The following is a 21,413-nucleotide window of genomic DNA, read 5'->3' on the forward strand; positions in this document are numbered from 1 at the left end:
TGGTTTTCCAGTAACTAACATAATTTACCAGTACTTTTACACTTGGAGTTGCGCTTGTATAGAAGGAATTGCTTTCGTAATTAAAGAAGTAATGCAAGATTAATGAGACAGCCGGCAGACAAGAACGAAAGTGGTAGCTTACTTCTAAGAACTAGGCTGACAAGTTTTCTTCGGACTGTCGCGCTGATTTTTGCGAGAGGGCGGGGCATCACGTGGTCAGCGCGTCGATGGCAATGATAGAACTGCAGCTCAATCGTCGCGGCAGCCCGAACACGACACTTTTCATGGCGGCCATGCACGGTTTTGTGTCAGCGTCCTACATGCAACTGATAAACCTACTTAACGGACTAACCGCTCCAAGCAGGTGATGATAGAGAACAAACAGCGCTTAGCTAACAGACAGCGAGGAGGTGGTGCTTCCCCGTCTGTAGAGGCGTCTAAGCGAGCGGAAAATTGTCTCAAATCTCACAACTGCGTGGCTTATCCAACAGTATACCACCGTCTCATCACGCCTCTGGCTTCTCTACTTAGTTAATTTTCAACTTTGGTGGAGTGTAATTCGTACTTAACAGCCGGCTAACTATGTCATGCATGCCGAGAATAGTGACCGTTTCGGTTAAAACGGAATTTCAAACACTATGTTCGGCGTACTTTTAGCACATTTTTTTTTTCGGTTTAAACCGAAAAGCCCTAACCGTAACTATGAGAGGAATGGTGCAAAACTGCCTCGCTCTTGGCGGACACCTCAACCGCGTAGTGAGGGAAGGAGTGAACGAGAGAAGGAAATAAGAGAGAGGGAAAGAGGAGCCGCAGTGTAGGGTTCCGGATTTATATCGGTCACCCGGTGATCATTATGAGCAGCAACGTTTTTGCATTCCGCCTCCATTGAAACGCTGACGCTGCGGACGAGGAATCGGAGCAATCATGCTGCTGTGTTATCAATTTCTGTTGCTTGCGCAAGTCGTCAGAGATTTTATCGCTCTGTGCCTTGTCGTCGGTCATAGTAAATGCGCTGTGCTGTCAGCAACTTCCGTGTCATCCCTCCAGTCAGTGAACTTCGATTATTGAACGATTCCGTCGACGAAACATGTATGCAGCAGCTGAGTTGGGCAAGCGTCAGCTACCACACTACAAACAATTTGAGAGCAGCATGGTCTCGTGTGAAGACTACAAAAGGACGGAAGCTTCAGTGACAACTTGCGGTGTGGAACGGGAGCAGCCCGGCATAGCGCGGCGCAGCCATGCCGTTCAGTTACGTGCAATTTCTTCTGTTCCCACAGGTTGGTGGTTGTTTTAAATATTGATGCGCCTTTTAAATATTGATATATTTTAAATATTGATGCACGTATACGCCTATACCGGCTGGATTCATTTCAGACTGTGTTTGTTGGCGCAAAGTCGTGCAGTGTGAATTGTACTGTGCGGTGATGTGTTGATTTCGTGCGTGGATATTATTTTTGTTGTTACTTAAGTGTCGGTCTGAAAAAATATCAAGAAAGCCAATGTCTTAACATGATTTAAAGACCTTGCATATCGAAAGAGCACATGGACTAGGGAAGCATCAAGTATATACAAAAAAAACAGCCTGTTATACCTAAATTTACTGTTCCGAGAGAAGGAAAGTGCCTGAGTGAGCGTGAAGTTTTAAGTGAAAACCTGTAGTATCTCTAAATATTATTCATCGAGAAAGAATATTCTTGTGACAGTTTTACAAGTTGCATATAAGACTGAATGCACTCGCGTAAAGCTGGAGGCAGCCACCAGGTTCGAGGTCGTTTAGTCAAAAGCGCCACAAGCGTGTATGCTGAGGCGAAACGCAAAGGCGCCCGTGTGCTGTGCGATGTCAGTACACGTTAAAGATCCCCAGGTGGTCGAAATTAATCCGGAGCCCTTCACTACGACACCTCTTTATTCCTTTCTTCTCTCACTCACTCCTTTATCTCGTCCCTTACGGCGCGTTTCAGGTGTACAACGATATATGAGACAGATACTGCGCCATTTCCTTTCCCCCAAAAAACAATTTTCAATTTTTAGCGGCCGACCAAGATACAGGCCTGCGTAATTTTCTGGTCGAGAATACCGGCTCTGTATCACTGAAAGAGCACTGGCGGCTACTGAGCCCTGCCCGTCGCGGTGGCTCAGTGGTTAGGGCGCTCGACTACTGATCCGGAGTTCCCGGGTTCAAACCCGACCGCGGTGGCCGCGTTTTTATGGAGGAAAAACGCTAAGGCGCCCGTGTGCTGTGCGATGTCAGTGCACGTTAAAGATCCCCAGGTGGTCGAAATTATTCCGGAGCCCTCCACTACGGCACCTCTCTCTTCCTTTCTTCTTTCACTCCCTCCTTTACCCTTCCCTTACGGCGCGGTTCAGGTGTCCAACAATATATGAGACAGATACTGCGCCATTTCCTTTCCCCAAAAAATTTATTATTATTATTATTATTACTGAGCCCTGAACGCGTTGACAAGGTAGTAGTAGTAGTAGTAGAAGTAGTAGTAGTAGTGGTGTTGGTCGATGTTGGTGATGGTGGCAAAGTGGCTTTATTGAAATAACAATAGAAAGGAAGGAAAAGATTTTTGAACGGAGCACCTGAGCTGGGGCAGCGCAAAAAAAAAAAGCATAGCAGGCAGAATGGAGAAATGAAATGAAAGAGGTGAGGGGACAGGAAGAGAGGATAGGGGGAGATGTGATATATACAAACTTTTTACTCAATAAGAAATGTGTACAGATTGCGCGCGTGATTAGTCCATGATGGAGCTATGTATGACAAAGCGCGCATGACAAAACACGCAAGAATGTTCACAGCGTTATCGCATCGCGCGAGGCCATGGATCACTGCGAACAGTGCGGCAGCAGCGTGTTATCGGCTCAGCCTGCAGTGCTATTTCAGTGATAGAGAGCCGGTGTTCGCCATGTGCAAGACACCGGCCTGTATCGCGCAGTGTCCATGCTCGAGGCGCTATTGGACAATCTATCTTGGACCCTCTGACTGCCGCCAGGCGTCGCAGGCGCAGTTCTGCACTTGAATGATAATTACAAGCATGTGTGCGATGAAGGTCTAGGTCAAATTTTTCGCAGTCCATGATATAATCAGGTTTCAGTATCTAGCATGTCTTTTCTCTGGTTGTGACCTGCCGGAGCATTAGAAATAAGGTTGACAGGTTATCAAAAGCTACTGCGGCTGACACAGCCCTCACTGCTCCTGGGCACACACTCGCGGCTTGATATCTGCAACACCAAGGTCCTTACAGCGCGGTTCAGGTGTCCAACGATATATGAGACAGATACTGCGCCATTTCCTTTCCCCCCCAAAAAAACCAACCAACACCAAGGTTTTTACAGCAAACTACATGTGCGACAGAATGGACAGGAATCGTTATGAAGGCGGCGTTTTTGCTTGTTTTATTAAACGATACTGTACTTTTTTCTCGCAGTGAAATCTCAGTTGGGATATGCGAAGTTGTGTGGTGTAGAATTACATTTACAAATAGGAAAGGTTTATCTGTTTGTCCCTTTAATAGGTCACCTAGAACCTCGGTTAACATGACGGCAGAATTATATAAATAAAAACCATCCAAATGGAGTTACCTCTAATAAGGGTTTTAACTTTCCAGAATTGTCTCTCATTGAAAAATCCACCACCTTTGGGAAATACTGTCTAGTGCACCATGGGAAATTGCGCATTGAACGAAATAGTAACACAATCTACATGGCTCAGAAACATGTTAGATTTAGTGATAAAAAAAATCAACCAGGTTGGATTGTGGAAATAGTTCCGTTTTAAAAGCAGGCATCATACTGAAAGAAGAAATAAAATTCAAAAATTACAGAGGACGCTTAAGATTACTTACGTGTTTTCAATTCGAAAACATTGCTTTTATTTTTATTTCCTTCTTCTTTTTAATTCTCTTTAAATTTTTTCTTTCCCTTTCTGATGAGCCAGCGCATACACCATGTTCACCTTTCAAGAAGCAACGTGGTTTTATGACCTATGCGTGGCCTGCTCGCCTCGCAATCTGAGAGTCCTGGGCTCAATTCCGTGCACCTTCGGAAGAAATTTTCTTTGATACCACGGTGACATCATCTGGGATTCTTGAGACCACTGCTGCTGGTCAACGCCGGACGCCGGGTTTCGTTGTCGATGAGCCATTTGCATGTATAACGCTATGGCATTAAAAAGAACGATCTATATTTACTTGAGTGCCAGTACTACAGAGATAGACCTAGAGTTACAAAAGCTCACAGTCGGCTTTTCTTTGTGTGGCAGCGGCTGCTCTCGCATATACCATTGCCTTTGAAATGCTGACTACAACATGAAGACGCGTTTTATCTTCGTTCTATAAAAATAAATGCATCCAGCAACCTCTCAAAATATAAAGATTTATTCACAGAAGGAGGGGATGCCAGCAAGTAAAGGTCGAAAAGCAAATTCCCAACTTTCGGGTCCAACTCGGTTCCTTCTTTAGAAGTGACAAAATGATCAGCACGCAACAAGCAGCAGATGTCGATTCTCCGTCTTCGATCACAGGCACTTCTTATTTTTTATTTACGTCATTGCACTATAATCTCAACTAAATGCAATTAGAAAAAAAAAAGCGCGTCCATTTGGTCCCTTGTAGGTGTATAGGACCAGGCATCATTTAAATGAAAGGAAGGACCGGAAAGAACTTTGCTCGTCCTTAAAAATAAATCCCGACAACATTTCGGAACGAAGCCTTATACTACACCCGCATGGAAATGGTGAACCCGGAACAGATGTAAAATCGTTGGAATTTCGGCTGACTTTGCGTGCTTACAACACGCGGACATTATTTTCAAACCAACTTCGCCTTCCTTGCCACGGTAGCCATTTCCCAGACGCTGGCGCCGACGCAACCCAAAAAGGAAGCCGCGAAAGTTGCCCTGACGATGTTCAGGAGCAGCGCGGACAGCGCCGTGTCAGCCAAAGCCGAAAGGTGGAACACACGGGCGTCGATGAAGAACAACAGAGCACACCTGAGGGCCTCCAATTCACAGGCGTGGCTCCTGCGAAACAAAAGGTCGCGAAAGATGAGGCGCTATGCACGGCAAAAGATAAAAACTGTCTCAACACAAAAGTTACAATTTGTATGAGGCAGCTACCTGAGCTGCCCAGATGACAAAGCTAACGTTCGATTGAGTGGTACTCAAAGCTTGAGGCGGCAGCCGCCCAGACGTCCGGTCGAACCCTTCAGGACGCCATAATCTTAAGGGGAGGCAATGAGGGCGTTGTTGGTAGCACGTAAAAAGTACGCGACTTTAGCTGGCAGCCTGAATCGAGAGCAGGACACAACGCACACACGACTGCAAACTGATACATGTTCAATGACCGTCATGTATCATAAAATATGGCCGATTAGATACATTAAAGAGTGCGTGTGGTGTGGGGGCTACGTCACGACGTGCCACGTGAGCCGCGGGGCTGCGAAAAAGCATTTTAATGCCCAATTTTGATAGCCCTAGGCTAGAGCAGTGCGAGGCCATCCTGACCGACTACGACCCGATCACACAGCTGATGCTCGTGACGAGGGACACGGCGGCGACGGAGGCCAAGGGTATCCTGGAACTAAGGAAGACCGACCCCCGGAACTCTCTATTTCTCCTCACCCCTTGTGTCCTAATTCTTCGTTGCCGGAAAAATGTCTTTACAACTGCTATTCCACCAGTAGCACAAGTTGAGATATACGTGTAGGCCTGACGTGAGCAGTGGGGAATGGCGCTTGCGCTAAAAAAAATCTCGCATGTCTCGTGCGAGAGTAGCGGTGGCAAAAGACACCTGGGCTGGCCATATTGTACCTGAGTGGGCATGTTGTCACGTGTGCAAGGGCTGCAAGATACTTGTTTCACGTGGCCCACCCCACTTGGGCCCCACCGCATAGGCATGCGGGGAAATTTTGCGGGCTACACAGGACTGAAGACCAAGCAATCGAAACTACAAGCTGCCTGCGCAGCACCCGCACGACGGCTGTTTGGGGGCAAAGAGCTGCAGTTACCACGTCCAGCCGACACAGGCCTTGCACAGGTAATACGAGGGCTAAGTTCTGCGCTCCACAATGGCGGAGCGTTGGCAGATAGAATTCAGGCTGCTCAAGAAACACCTGTGATGATGATAATAATAATAATAATAATAATAATAATAATAATAATAATAATAATAATAATAATAATAATAATAATAATAATAATAATAATAATAATAATAATAATAATAATAATTGGTTTTGGGGAAAGAAAATGGCGCAGTATCTGTCTCATATATCATTGGACACATGAACCGCGCCCTAAGGGTAGAGATAAAGGAGGGAGTGAAAGAAGAAAGTAAGAGAGAGGTGCCGTAGTGGAGAGCTCCGGAATAATTTCGACCATCTGGGGATCTTTAACGTGCACTGACATCGCGCAGCACACGGGCGCCTTACCATTTTTCCTCCATAAAAACGCAGCCGCCGCGGTCGGGTTCGAACCCGGGAACTCCGGATCAGTAGCCGAGCGCCCTAAACACTGAGCCACCGCGGCGGGTCAGAAACACCTGTGCCGGTGCCACATTCGCTGCACACTGACGAAGAGTTGGCATTCCTCCGAACAATGTTCCAAACGGCGCGAACATCTTGTTTGATAGCGTTCACTGTAGCTTGGTGCGCACGGCATTAACTGCAGCCATGCACTGCGCGCGCAGTTTTAGCATCAGAAGAAGCGGAACTCTCAAGCCTCAAAGTTTGGGACAGCCGGTGGCGCCGCGAATCCAAGTCATGGTCGACTTGATACCGTTCGCTCTGCAAACATTTTGACAGAAATTAGTGGGTCTTTATTTTTCTTCTAGATTATTCGAAAAAACATTTTGAAGGAACTTCCCCTTCCCCACTCTGTGTATATTTTTTTGCATCCTCGATCACTGCGCATCCCTCCGCGGAAGGTGCGTTTCGATGGCGTCCAAAAGCCGTCTGTGTGCTGTGTGATGTCAGTGGACATTAAGGATCCGCAGGTGGTTGGAACTATTCTAGAGCCCTCCCCTACAACACCTCTTTCTTCTTTCACGCCCCATTCCTCCTTTTGCTCCCGCCGCGGTTGAGGGTTCCATCAGGAAATGAGAGTTAGTCCGCCTCTCATGTCGTAAAAAGCAGTTCTTTTCACTGCGCGCGCCTAACAAGGCCTCGAAAACGGTGATAGCTATATGTGTTGCTGCTGTGCTCATGCAGCAAAATTTTTAAACAGTGCGGTACCGGCAGGTATAACAAATGTCAAGCCGTAAAGTTTTCAAAGCTTACCGCTTGTCCAGAAAAGCGCCCATCACAGCAAGGGAGAAGAAAATGTAAGTGATGCCGCAAAGCAGCGTGCCGGTGGTGATCACCTGCGTAATCGAAACGGTGAGATGCGTATTGTAGTGTCAGCCTTAAATTTACTGAGGAACACGATTAAGTGCCGCAGAATCCAAGTACACCGGCATTATGTAGTTAATGTATACGTATTTAGTATTTAACGTTGTACCTTGCATCCTGCAGAGTTTAAATCTGTCTTAAAGGTTTGTATTCAAATATTATTCTTGTAAGGACATAACCATGTCTTAGATCACTTTATGGCGCAGTTATGAAGTTGCGGATAGGACAAAAAATATTGTGAGGTCTGCTAGAAAGAACACACCATTGTTAAACACAGCTCTATTTGTATTGCGGGTGTCGCATTGATAAACGACTTTACACAAGCAGCCATAATACGCCACGTTTATAAGACAGGCTGCCCATCGCAGGCTGTCGAAGCATCACGAGTAAGCAAGCGGTGCGAACCTTAATTTCCTATTATTTTCAAGTGTTATTTGTTGTTCCCACTCATGTAAGAAATAAGCTATACTTCATCCTTTTTATGATCAACAAAATTATCATTAGTAATATTCTAGTAGCGGAATAAAACAGCTACTACTTGCGTACAGATCGCTGCATTAATACTGCGCTTTGCAGAATTACGCATCGGAATTACTTACGGGTCTCCAGTGCTTGAGCTTCACGTATCCGATGACGATCAACGCAAAATGCAACGTTACGTAAAACTTGAGCCAAAGCGATGTTTTTGACGCATAGGTTTCCACGGGTCTGCGCACCTGCACGAAGACAAACGAAAATTGTTGAGAAAACTATTTTTAATTGTTCCCTCGCCAGCCATGAGAGCTAGCGCCGAATGCGACGTCGTACTGCATTCTTATAAATGAGGCCAATACGAACGCGGCTGTGCACCCAGCTTCTCCGAGACCCTTCGGTCTTTTTTTTTTTTGCCTGAGGCGCACAGTATTATTGATGCAGGAATTCATCCTTGGCCTCCACTTCGCACTTTCCGCGTGCGCCTCCGGATCTGATCCTTGCACATTTTTTCTTGCCTGCTGGGGTGTCTCGATGCCAGCGTCATTTTCAATTTTTGATGTGAAATAGGCATTCTAAAGCAGGCAGCAGTGTTGAACGGACACATGCTTTTCAGATGAGGTCAGATGCGAAAAATGAAATTTTCCGCACAGATATTTTTTTTTTGTTTTTGTCAAGTTAAACCGCAGCCTCAGAATGGCGTGCCCGCTGCGGTGGCTCAAGGCGGACTCGGTTGCTGAGGTGGACAGAGTCACTGGAGCGGGCACAAAGGGATATCTGGCTTACATATGGCCGCAGCCGCAGTCGTCGCTTTGGCGCAGCTGGCTGCAGCGCGAGCCTGTTTTATCTCTTTCTCTCTCACCTCTTGATCCTTGCAACCATCTACACGCACGAAGCAATGATAACGACCTGTTTGGTGAAAGTCGGCAGCTCCGTTAACTTACTTTCTAATGCACGAATGCGTTTAAAAACTACGTTTTCACCTCTCTTTGTACGCAGATTTTTTCCCCGCCCGTCCGTCCGTCCACACCACGAAAAAGTGTCTATGTTCGACTTGGTCACTATCACTGCCGCGTGCCAACAGAAGAGAGATGAAAGAAATAGATACGACACAAAAGATTGAAAGAATAGGCGCGTCGCAGCAACCACGTCTGAGGCCAGCAGCACGGATGGCTCCCTGTTATTCTCATGGTATATCACGTAGTAAAGCTATTACAGCTCTCGGTTTAAAACGGGGCGTTTTGATCGTAAGACGCCGCCAAGCGCTTGAAACGCCTCTCGAAGACTCTGTACTCGTCGGTGTAGGGGTTATAAGCACAATCAGTAAAGGTACGATAGCAGTTCGTCTAAATGTGGGCGGACTGTACCCGTGAAGAAAGGGATCAAAGGAGGAAAAAAACAAAGGGCCAGATATATGCAAAAAAAAAAAAACTTTTACGTTTGCTCTTGCACCGTTTCGCGACTTGCGCTGCGTATAGGGCAAGTGTACTCCTCTATTCATTTTTTTTTCGCTTTTAGACACTCTTGCGCAAGATGCTTACACACTACATTTTGGCACCAGTAAGGCTTCTACGAAGTGAAGACCAGCTGATTTTGCTATTTCTATATTCCAAAGGTTCCCTCGTTCTAGGTTAGATGGGAGCTGTCCATTGCTCTGGAAAGGGAGTCTATGGAGTCGAAACGAAAGAGGCCTGTGTGCTGTGTCGTGCGAGCACTTTAAAGAACCCTAGGTGGCTGAAATTTATCCGGAGCCCCCCACTACGGCCCCTCTTTCTCTCTTATTCCTTTCATCCCCTCCTTTCTTCCTTCCCTCAGGGCGAAGTTGAGGTGTCCATTGATAAGTGAAACATTTACAGAGCCTCTACTTTCCTCAAAACAAAACTAAACATAAATTTAATATCACTTCATATTTACAGGTGGCAGTTATTACGGGTCGGGGAATTCGTACGTACCCCCCCCCCCCTTTCTGCACATAACGTTAATAAACCGCGAGTTAGAGAAGCAAGAGGAAAAAGGAATACTATTTTCGTGGCCCGTTGAGCACTTGAGCAACACAAGTACGTTAATGGCGGGAAGCCGCACCGACAGCGCAGGGTGCTCTGCTAGCCTGCCCTTCAAGTGGCGACTTCTTTAGGAGATATTTTCAATGCAATATGCACTGTGAAAGTCAAACATCACTCAACACAATACATTCAATATAGCCAGAATGCCTAATCGAATGCTTCTGTGCCGCCGGCCGGGAGAGTTTCCCTTCGCTAGTCCTACACTGTTTATGCGCGTGAGAAAACTGCTAGCAAACAGAAACAGTGCTGTTTAAAGCAAAATAAGTGCAAATGCGCGATCCGAAATTTTGTGAACTCACATCCGGAATTTCGTTCGGATCGCCTAATCTTGGTTTGCCGGGTTGCCATCCGGGACCTTTGAATAAGGTGGATAGCTTGTTGCCAAGACCTTCGATACTGATGACCTGCTTACAGATGTTTAGGAAGTGGTGCATCTGAAAACCAAAGGAATTTATCAAGGCAGTAATGTTAGCGCCGAAAAGAAGAATCAAGAAATGTTTAAGAGCTTCTTACATGCTTATGGAGTCCTTGGCAATTCTTGGGTATTTTGTTACAATTTGTAGCTCAAACATAATGCGGGGACGCATAGAAGTTTATTAAAGGTAATCGCCTCGAATTAGAAGGAAACAGAAATAAGCAGCAGAATAATAAGACATTCATGGGCATAGATGTCAAAATACCCCCTAATAGAGGCTCAAGTCATCGACGAATTGCTTTGTTCTAGGCAGAAAACAATAATATGTGTGTATGCTTAATTAACGAAGCAGCCGAGTTGGACTACACGACACAGGCTGCACGAGTTTAGAGTTGTCGAAGGCCGGAAAGTAAGATGTACAGGGGCGGTCAAAAGTTTCCAGGCCACATGGTCTGCGGCATATGCTGCCACCTTGATAGAAATAAAGGTATCAAGCTTCTCAGAGGTGAGAATGGTACTTCTCCTACCCTCTATAGAGATTTTGGGCTTCGGGGGTGTCATAACTGACCGACTATAGCGCTTGAAAGCAGACCCTGTGGCCTGGGAACTTTTGACCGACCGTGTACGTAATGTGGTTTTTACCTTAGTAATTCAGCATCTGTCTTGTAGCCACCATTGACATGCAAACCTTTTCCCCACGAAACGAAAGCAAAGCGAAGGTGATCGTATACATTTGTAACGGTGCAGTACTCGGTTACTCGGCGATTATACCACCATTTCAAATGCTAGCACAAAACGATTTCGCTGGTTTCACGTGCATGTTTCACACATTCGGCCCTTTTAAGCTCATTGAATTCTAAAGCCTCTTCAGTTGCTCTTCAAACCAAGCCTCCTCTTGAGTGATAGCAGCTATACAACAGAGTTTAAGGGGCATGACTTGAGTTAAATCACGAAGAATCAACCGTGGAGACGTTTCTTAAATAGAGCTCAGAGTTTAGCAGCTAGTTTCCGCACCGTACCTCAATTAAACTGCTCTCAGTGGCAGTTTAGATTCAGAAAGGTTGGTTTCGGTAGAAACGGAGCTTGATTTCATTTTATAGAAATCGGCTACGGTGCAGAGACATGTGGAGAAGCTGAGTTTCACCTGAAAATGAGGGCCCTACCTACTGTGCCCTAATATCGCAAGAATCGCGGACATTTGAAAGGTTCAAACGAACAAAACATGTCTTCACGCATTAAAAAAAAAAGCAAGATGGAAAAGAAGGCGGGCACAGCGCACCTGCAGGGTCCACGGATCGAAGGTGTTCACAGAGTGCGTCAGCCCATATGCAGGCCTGCTCTGTTCAGCCGCGAAAGTACCGAAAAGACGGTCCCAGATGATTAGGGTGCCACCGTAGTTTTTATCTATGCAGTATCGATCTCTTCCTGAAAATAAAAGAAAGATAACAGAAAGAGTGAAATATAGGAGCTATGTAAGTAATGCGCAGGTGTTCCGCCGAGTGTTCTGCAAGACTTCAGCAATAAATATTATCTGAGCACTTTACAGAATATTCAAATCGTGACACCAGCGTTGATTTAAACAAGAGCCGCACTTGACTGCTGTAACGCTAAGTTTTCTCTAAGCCGACTTTACTAACCGCAAACTAAAATTCACGTGCCCCACGTTTAAAGGTTAGAGGCAGCGCATGTCTAGAAAGAAGACCGCGTTACACTGAGACAGGGTTTGCAATACGACTGGATTGATCTTAAAATGGCTTCTATCTGGGACCTACCAGGAACTGAATTAAATATTTTAATTCCTAAAAATACTGAGGTAATTACGATGCTGTGCAGTTAAAAGCATAACAAAAAACAAAGTTCATTCAGAAATAACAGAACGATCCTGCAAATCTGTCAAACTTGGAGCTAAGTCAACCTTTCCTGAAAACACTTTTCTCTCCGTAGAGCGCAGGCATGGCAGTGCTGTAATACAACTTAGAAGCGCGCCAGAGGTTCCTTCCTGGCATCCAGTCTACGACGCAAATAACCCAGTTCTAAGAAATATATACGAAATCAATTGTTTTGATCCGACTCTGAGGCTCCGAAGGCTGTGCTACTCCATGTCTAGTTAAATATTGAATCACCTTGGTAAGCAACGCACTTGTGGCGCCTCTTCAGCAGCCCTGACAAAGAGGATAAAATGATGCAGCGCAGCTTCGAAGAACCTTTACGTCAAGTGCCAGAACTACCGTGTAATCGCTTAAAACAAAAATGTCACCTTTTTAACACCACTTTATGGAACAGTCAGTCAGAGACTTCTCTTCAAGGCAGCCAGAAAGATAATCATACAGTGCCCTATTGTTCAGCACTTAATACAGAGATTGCGGAAATGGTAAATGAACTGCATTCCGATTCTAGCAAGCTTTCACGTATTTGAATAATGGCCATAATTTGAGAGCGGATTTGACCGAAGCGACAACGATGTTCGCAAAAACACATCGGCACATGACCCACAGGCACATGACACAGCCAAATAACACACGTTACCACAAGAACACAGAATGCACGGACGTGCCAAACAAAGACAAGCGAAAAAAAATTCAGAGGGATACCTAATTACATCATGCGTTGGCAATACGATAGCATTTATACCTTTACCGGAAGTGACAAAACTTCCGGTCTGGTTTGGTGACGTCATTTCCTTCCAGCCAATGGGAATTATATGGTCGGGTGACGTAACTTCCTTCTAGCCAATCGGCCAATATCATGACTGACATTTTTGTTCCCTGGTCGTGTTTAAGGCCTTCACAAAACACATACCACACAGACACACGATATGATGATACATGGCTTTCGAAAGCGCCTACTCCGCGGTACGAGAGTATCCCGCTCCAACATGCTTCGACGACTCCGACGCCGCTTACCCCTGAGTGTCTCCTATTAAGATATCGCTGTCAGAAAAAGAAAGGGAAATAAAGATATAAAAATAACGAGCGATAGACAACACTCCTCCACACTTGTTATCGCATCGAGTGCCCTTGTTCCACTGCGATAGATTCAAGCCTGCACGGGTTGCGCTGAAGCCAACGCGACAAATGCACAGAAAGTACGACGCCCACTGCCGTTTAAGAAGCTCCACTTACACTCGTGGTACATTCGAGTGGAGTGGCCGATCGGGCGCCTACACTTTTTGCTGAACGAGCGTAGCTTGGAGAATAATAACAAAAAAAGAATTGAAATCAAGCTAACCGTGAAGTGCAGAGAGCGATGTAAAGCAAAATGATAAGTGTGAAAATTGGGGACAAAAAATAAAGCAGTGTGGACTAGAGAGCAATTGCGAGTTGAGGATAGTTAGCTCAGATGAACATGAACATGACATGGAATGCGTACGACTAACAGGCGACGATCTGTTATCGAGTCAGATAAGACGTCAAGAGAGTGAAAAAAAAAAAGTAATCTGGGCGGCCAAAAGACAGAGTTTCTTGGGAAGTTTTCTGCAATAACACTGCTGCAGCACGTACAAATCAAGAATAATTTGACGCTACTGGGAGAGATATTTGGCTTGCAGTGGATTCAGCTCGGGTAACGATGCTCTGTTTTCATGTGCGTCACGCCCAAGTAATCAGGCAGTTGACATTTTGCCTACCCACCGAAATTTAACATTTCGCCCTATGACTGCTCGGCTCGATGGCTCAATGGCCTTGTCTTTCAGCTGCTGAGCAGGAGTTGAAATATTGGCCCCCGACCGCGACGGCATCATTTTTGTGGGCGCTAAATGCAAGAACACTCCTGCAGAGATATTTCAGTTCACTTGACGTGTAAATAATACAAGGTTTCAGAAATTGCCCCGCAGCCGCTCCACAACGATGTATTCATGTCATGTTAAAAAGCATGCAGTGAGTGAATGAGCGTGGATGTGAGTAAGTGAGTGAGTGTGTCAGTGAGCGTGTAAATGAGTGAGTGTGAGAGTGAAAAATTGCTAATCGACAATATAACACGCGAACAAAACTTGGGAAATTAGCAACAAAATATTTTAAACATACTAGCGCCCTGAATTCGAGAAAAATCACATTAGTAAGAACAAGCGCCCTTCTTTTCAACAGGCCCGTTCGTTTGTCGCACATGTCCAAGACTGTAGCGCGCGGTAATATAATACCATGGTGAACTCGATGGTGGCTGGGTGTGTTGAGCACCAATTCGAGTGGTCCCAGCGTCTGGATTGCTTCGGTGTGTATGAGAAACTGGTAGAGGCGGTTGAACTGCCGATGCACCAGGTACATGCTCGGGGACACCACAAGCGCCAGAGGCAGGTAGAGCAGCTGCAAAAAGTCGGTGCAGAAATTAAATTGGTGGATGGATACAAGCCATTTAATATCTGAAATTAAAATGAAAAAAAAAAACAATGTCCTACGGATACTCCTTCCAACGTTCAGCATAGGTGGATTAAGTTAACAAAGGACTTTAAATAGGGTGTGATAACAGCCAGCATCTGAAAAAAATGAGGAGGTGCGACTAAATTCGCGTTATTAAAATGACGAAATAAATGTAATGAGTTTTCCCGCCGTACACATTTTCTGGGCGCTGCACGGACGGCTTCGGAATGAATCACAGCGGAAAAAGTTGCGCAGAGTGATAAACAATTTCTTGAGAGCCCGTAAACGTAAGGGGCTGACTTACGGGTTCGTAGTAGGCCTGCAGAGCTGACTGGCGCATGGCTGTAGTGAGGTTGTAGAACTCAGAGCTGTGGTGCACCTGGTGGCCCGACCATGCCAAGTTGATCTCTGGGTTCAAAAGATATGAAGGAAAAAATCAATGTCAACGCATGCAAAGAGAGAGCACGCGACCCTTCCTAGCCCAGTTGTTATTTTCATTTTTGTTCCGAAATCTCCTTACTCTTCCAGCTACCCGATCAAATGTGCTATTATGAAAAGCACTGATCGTAAGAGTCGTTGGAGCCGTCTGCGTAACATTCGTCCTTGCGACCGAACGGACAGAGCTTCGTTCAAGGGTTGTGCTCTTGCGTGCGCAGGGTTCACTAGCACAAAATCGGACAGTTTGTTCTCGTTCTTGCCATGTGTATTTTATTCATCTTCTTTCCCTTTCGTTTGTTCAAAATAAAACTCTCTATGGAACCGCTATCGCATCAGGTGTTCCTGATGCGATACCGAAGGAACTGTAGTTCTTCGTCTTCGTAAAACGAACGCCTTCGAAAATTTTAGGCCTAAAGATGAACGCGAGATAGAGAAAAGGAGACGGGAGGGAAGGGCCGTAAAGAAACTGTAGAGTGTTTTGCCATTGCGGTTTCCATCAGTGCAGAGTTTCTATTCTGGTCACGTGCTCCTTTAAGAGTGTTAATGCAGCTGGAAGTAGAAATATGACGTGCTTGCCGTGGCCCCAGCGATGCACCCAGTAGTAGGCGAAGTCGATGGCCAACATGGCGAATAGCCACGTTGCCGTGGAATTCCACGGCAGAGTCGCAATCCTGTAGTTGTTGTACACGTAGATGTAGCCGCCGAGGAGGGTGCCTTCTGTGAAAAGGCTGCACGAAACAAGGATTCAGGCTGTTTTAGTTGCTGCCTGCTTTTGTATATTGAGTGCTAAACAGCTCACGCTTGAAATAAGGAAGAGAAAGTCTCCATGGAACAAAGTTTTTCGTTTGAAGTATTCGTAACGCAAAACAAAGAAGAAAATCAACACGGTGGCCCCATTGACAAGAACATTAATAGTGAGCGATGACACCATTGAGTCCTGCAGCTTCGAGCCGGTCACAATATCATCGCAAATGTCATGGCATATTTCATCAGTGAATATCGCCGCGTCTTGAGAAGATACTACATGCTAAGGCATAAGGAACTCTGCACAGGCAGCTTATATCCTGAGCAAAATAACTGCACATTTAACTCCAGTTAGCTAGGCTTCACTACGTTAAGCGCCTCAACCGCATCCACAGGCGCGGTTCAGAAGTCTTCATTGCCAGGCCTCACATGCATGGTGCAAGGACTAAACGCGCGAGACACGTGCGCAGAGCTGGGATCGCACATGGTTAGTGGGGCAGTAAGTCATGCACGCTTTAGAAACAAACTTCCATTGTTGCGCCTCTGTCCTCACCAAAACGCACAACTTCCTACAAGCTTTGTCTGCTCACCGGGACAGCTCCTGAATAATTCCCTGCCCTATGGAGGTGAGGCCATCGTCCAGCTGGAAGCGGTCGCTGTTCTTCTGCACGATGTTGAAGATCAGCTCAATCACCAGGAATGCTGTGAAGAGGGGCACGGCCTGCAAATGCAACGCAGGGGAGAAACATCAATAAATGTTTGGCAGTCGGTTAGTGGAATGCTCCGGAGGCCACAAAGGAAGAGTTTATCAGTCATGATCAACAGGTGTTTGTAGCAAATTATGAGCGCAATCTAATGCAAGAATGTCCCAGAGTAAGTGGGCAGTGTGATTTGATGGCCGTGAGGGACGAAGATATCCATGCCTATGCACCGCAAAGCATGCGAAGTCCTGCCGAAAAAGTAGCGTTTATCTCAGTAGTAGTAGTAGAAGCACTAGCAGTACTAGTAACTAAGTAGGGATCCGGTAGTAGCAATAGTAGTCATTATAATAGTAGTAATAGGTAGGTAGTAGTGTGAGGTGTAAGAAGAGACACTACGCCCATGCCACTACAGTGTCACGGTTAGTAACCGTAGTGGCGGTAGTAGTGGTAGCACAATAGCGGTAGCAGTTGTAGTAGTTGTAGTTGTTGTAGTGGTAGTGTTAGCAGTAACAGTGCTAGGAGCAGTAGTAGTAGTACTATACCGGCGGCGACGGTAATAAAAAGGAGGGGAAAGAGCACGGGCCTGTCGACTGTCCACAAGTGGGACATTATTACTTTCGCATGCATATAGGAGAGGTTGAAAACACAGAAAATGATGAAGCAGTAGAAAAGATAAGACGTGCGGCACAGACATTGTTTTCGCTAATGCGAGGAGGACGACTGCTGGCTTCTCGCCATCCCGTTAGAATGTGCAGATAGTACACTAGACCATGCATTGGCTTCCACGTTCCCGGCAACCACACAGTACTCATGTATGTAGGACATGATTAGTTGACCCACATTTTAGTAAATAGGCGCCGTCATTACTCCTGGACAAACACAGGACGAACAGAAGTGCTTTCTTATTCGGCAAAAAAAAGAAAAAGAAACAACGAATGATATCCTGCAGTTGTCCTCGCTATACGGTAATCAGCCAACACTGTGGAGTTGATTTGTCGCCTCTTTCGATGGTAGTTATACAGTTGTATGTTAGCATAGGTGTCGAATTAAACACACTTTTATTCAATCCCCACTAGTTTTTGGTCAACAGGAATGTGGCCGCTGCCAGAAGTGAGGCCGCTGCGAACAGCAGAATAAAAGACCTTACGCAATTGCGCTTAAATTAGTGAAGATTGAATTTCATGTTGCTCAACATGGTACGAAGGCTCTGATAGCGGTGCAGTAACCCCGGTGCCGTTTAATGAGTTTCATTGTTACGCAATGCAACCGTCTCTTTTCCAGAAACTAGACAAACCTCAAATTTCACAATTCTCTTTTTTTAATCTCGCGAAACAGAAACGTTGCAACTAATCCCAAAGGATAAGCTTGAATAATTATAGATTGTTGATTATTCATGGTCAGAAAATCCAAGCGTAACCTCGATCCACACCACGATGGCCCTGAAGAGAGGTGGCCGACAGACGTGCTGACCGCGTTGTTTAGTTCGAGCTCAGCGACGCACGGATGAAACTATATGCTAGCAGGTTTCAAGCCTGCTTGTTTGGGCAATCCAGGAGCCATCTCGATCACTTCTAATTTTACCTTCTTTCCCGCTCTTTTCGGGTTGCCTGTGAGTTATTTGCAGGAATTACTGACGGCAGCTCTGCGCGTTACCATGCACTCCCCCTTATCAGACTTCAGTCGTTGTATCCAGATGTGAGCAGTCTGGCGTCACCCCAAGCCGCATCGATGATAACCCTAACATGTTCAGCAGTCGAGCTCGTGACCAATGATACCAAACGGAGCAGCCCCCTCCCCACTCCCCTTTAAACGGGGCACAATGGAATCTTCCTATTGGTTAATATAAGAGAGAAAGGGCAATGTATATTTACTGGTTAATCAGTTTTTACGTGCCAAATCAATACAATGGATCATTAGGTAAATTCATTCATTATATACCTTGAGCTAACTTGCGACTTCACGTTTCTGTTTGCAACGAAAATTAGAAGTACTCCCAAAAGATGGCGCAAGTGCAAGTTTTTTTTCTTCCTTGGAAGTGCATCGTTGCTGCTTGGAGCTGTACCGGAAACTGATTTCCTCCTGGCGGAAAGGGCGTTCCAAATTTCATTTTACTCTAAAGTTAATTAATTCAATCGATTAGTAAAAAAAGTTGCAGCCCTGCAGTCAAAACTTATCCAGTACTCCCTGTACCTATGCTTTCTATTAGGCGTCCGCCTCTGAAACTTACTTCCACTCAGAAGCCGCAGACATATTGGCGCGTAACTGGACTCGTATGACAAGTGTTTTTAAATTAGAATCAAATAAGCCACAGCTGATACAACTGCGCCTAATGAACTTTACGCTAGGAGACCCTGGATAGATGATTTTATTGACATTCCTTTCGAATTGGGGAGCTCGCAAGCGGGAACCTGCCTTAGAAACTTAAATGAATGAATTATGAATGATAAAACTTTAGCTTTCGGATTCCTCTTTGGGTACGCTTGCAAAGCTTGCAAGCGTACCCTGGTGCTGCCGCAGAAATCTGAGCATCAGCGACGTCACTTTGTCCGGTCGATAGAGGGCGCCGTATAAATTTTTTCGTGTTATCAAATACACCAAAAGTTAACTTACTGACTGCAGTTCTCTTTTATTTGCTCTGCGCAAAATGCTCGGTACAGCTGAGTTCGTAGATCATTCTCGACAACGGAGCCTGTCGAAACCTCTACGTGACCGAGATATGCAGCTAACGGCAGAAATATGTTACGGCCAAAGGCCCACGCGTGCTGCCCTGCAATCGTTGATGCTGGTTTTTCACCGTGATCGCTTATGGCTAAGAAAAACGGGAAAAGCTGCTTTGACGCTTACCTGCACAATGTAGTCCGGAACATCTTGGTGTTTCTCAAAAGACGTTTCATTTGGGCTAACGACATAGACGAGGTAGCCAAGGCGCTTCACAGTTTCGCGCGCAAACTCCATTGCTTCTTCGTACTCTTCCTGCCGTGTTTTGTCGAAGAACCGCGTCACTTTTTATCGCGAGCGCACTGCTCTTTGGAGCCTTACCAATTGACAAGGGCGTCGTCTGTCTTTTCTTTCCGCGAGTCTCAGGAATCTTGCAACTGGCTCGCATGACAGTGACGTAATGCTGCCAGCTGCGTAGAAACAGCCCGCTGTATTGCAGCAAGGTGCGAAAGTCTTGTTGAACTGCTGCAGTAATTAAATACGCGTGTTTACAAAGGTGATTGACTTCTGCACTCTCAACGTTTTCTAAACAGTTAACGCAAGTATGAAGCCCTGGCCATTCAATGCACGCAACAAACGCCCGGCCGGAATCTGTGCTGCCATCTATTGAGGGGAAATACGGAAGGTTCATTACTTTTATATTTGGCCAACAGATGGCGGCGGTTGTTGCTATTATGGGGACTGCTAAGCACGTGTTGAATTTCTCATGGCGCGAATTAAAAGCCTGCTAGGGAAAGCTGCTTTACAGGTAGAAACAGAACTAAAAAACCGTTATAACAGAGCCGAAATCATCGTACGATCTTACAAAGCTAAGCCAGGTTACTGGAGAGGGATGCGCTAGGTATAGTCGGATACAACTTGAGTCAGCAGTAAAGCTCCGCCCACACTCAGAATCGCCGCACAGAATTCCACCACAGCCAAAATTAATAATTGTTAAACCTCCTGTGTTAAACTAAACAAGAAGCTGATCAGAAGAAAAAACTTATAAACTCTAGAATTTTTTACGACTGGCTTGTTTGATATAGTCGAATATTTAAAAGCTGATTTTGTTTACTGTTGTGATTGGCTATCGGAGTAATAGAGGACGCCGCGGACCGTGACCCACTATTATCAACTGCTGTTTGTAAGGCGGCTGAATTTCTAAAGGGGCGAAATGCAAGAGCACGTTCCTTACTAAGCAATTTTCTTCTATAAAATTACGCTTGCCCCTCCTACGCATACTGTTCGCAAAATGTATTTTCTTGTGGGATAGACTTCGTCTAATAATGCACATGGTAGACATTGCTACAACTTTATTAAGTGAGTGAAAAGTATAATAGTCCCTGGATTCTTAGAGCGAATTAAGCTCGGCATGAAGCGGCAAATCGCGAAAATTTCTTTTGCGCCTGGGATACGGTTAAACTAGCGTTCAAGTTCTGGAGCCTCAAGCCCTACTTGAAGCATGATTCTGTGTGATACTTTTTTTGTTGTTGCTGATGGGAACATTTAGTGACGCTGCCTGCAAGACGCCGAATTCCTCAGTCCGTATTTTGCAAGCAACCTTTGCAACTTATTATTCAAGAAAGGGCTGAGATGTCTGCAGGACAAAATTATTAAGTTGCTTAATGCCGCTATCACATAACCATTTCGAATTCCATCGAACCATTTGTCTATCGACTCAATGGACATTGGAGCTGCCTGTTTAAAAGCGTTCAACTGGCCGTTCAGTCAAGTTCGAGGGCCTTCGAAATGTCCCATGCGACAGCAGCATTAAACAACTTGATATTGGTGTAGCCATTACCGAATAAAACGGACGCAAGTCACCAGGCCGTGACGAAGTGAGCTAGGAAGCTCTCGCTAAACTACCGCGCAGCTCCCGCCTTCGTCTCCTGGAATTTTACAGTTTTTTCTGGCTGACTGGTGAGGTCCCCAAGGAGCGGAAGTTGGCGAAAATTGTCCCCGTTCTGAACACTTGTAAGCAGCAAACAAGCTACGCATTCTTCCATCCCATCGCGCTACTGTGTTGCGTAGGTAAGCTTGTGGAGCGGATGATCTACAAACGCCTCACATGATTCCTCGAGAGATGAAATGAGTATCCCCAAAAGATGAACGTGTTTCGCCACAACAGGTTTGCGACTGAT

The 21,413-nt window shown here is 45.6% G+C and overlaps 1 protein-coding gene across 1 annotated transcript; it reads right to left on the reverse strand.

The window, feature by feature from the left end:
- Positions 1-4,367: 4,367 nt before the first annotated feature.
- LOC144136620 (alkylglycerol monooxygenase-like) lies at positions 4,368-19,886 on the reverse strand. The gene is made up of 10 exons (XM_077669111.1): positions 19,420-19,886; positions 16,465-16,595; positions 15,707-15,858; positions 14,997-15,100; positions 14,476-14,638; positions 11,620-11,765; positions 10,225-10,359; positions 7,991-8,107; positions 7,281-7,363; positions 4,368-5,025 (listed from the first exon to the last, which is right to left on the reverse strand). Exons 1-10 carry the CDS (start codon positions 19,528-19,530, stop codon positions 4,815-4,817), a joined length of 1,353 nt encoding a protein of 450 aa, XP_077525237.1. The 5' UTR covers positions 19,531-19,886; the 3' UTR covers positions 4,368-4,814.
- Between the last annotated feature and the right edge of the window lie 1,527 nt (positions 19,887-21,413).

Source organism: Amblyomma americanum, chromosome 6, assembly GCF_052857255.1.
Source record: "Amblyomma americanum isolate KBUSLIRL-KWMA chromosome 6, ASM5285725v1, whole genome shotgun sequence".
Lineage (NCBI taxonomy): Eukaryota > Metazoa > Arthropoda > Arachnida > Ixodida > Ixodidae > Amblyomma > Amblyomma americanum.

Excerpts from the sequence above, each read along its gene's own strand:
- LOC144136620 (XM_077669111.1), bottom strand. The coding sequence starts at position 19,530 with ATGGAGTTTGCGCGCGAAACTGTGAAGCGCCTTGGCTACCTCGTCTAT. Across the intron at positions 15,859-16,464 it reads ATTATTCAGGAGCTGTCCCG|CCTTTTCACAGAAGGCACCC; the intron begins GTGAGCAGACAA and ends TGTTTCGTGCAG. Across the intron at positions 7,364-7,990 it reads AGCTCAAGCACTGGAGACCC|GTGATCACCACCGGCACGCT; the intron begins GTAAGTAATTCC and ends TCGATTACGCAG.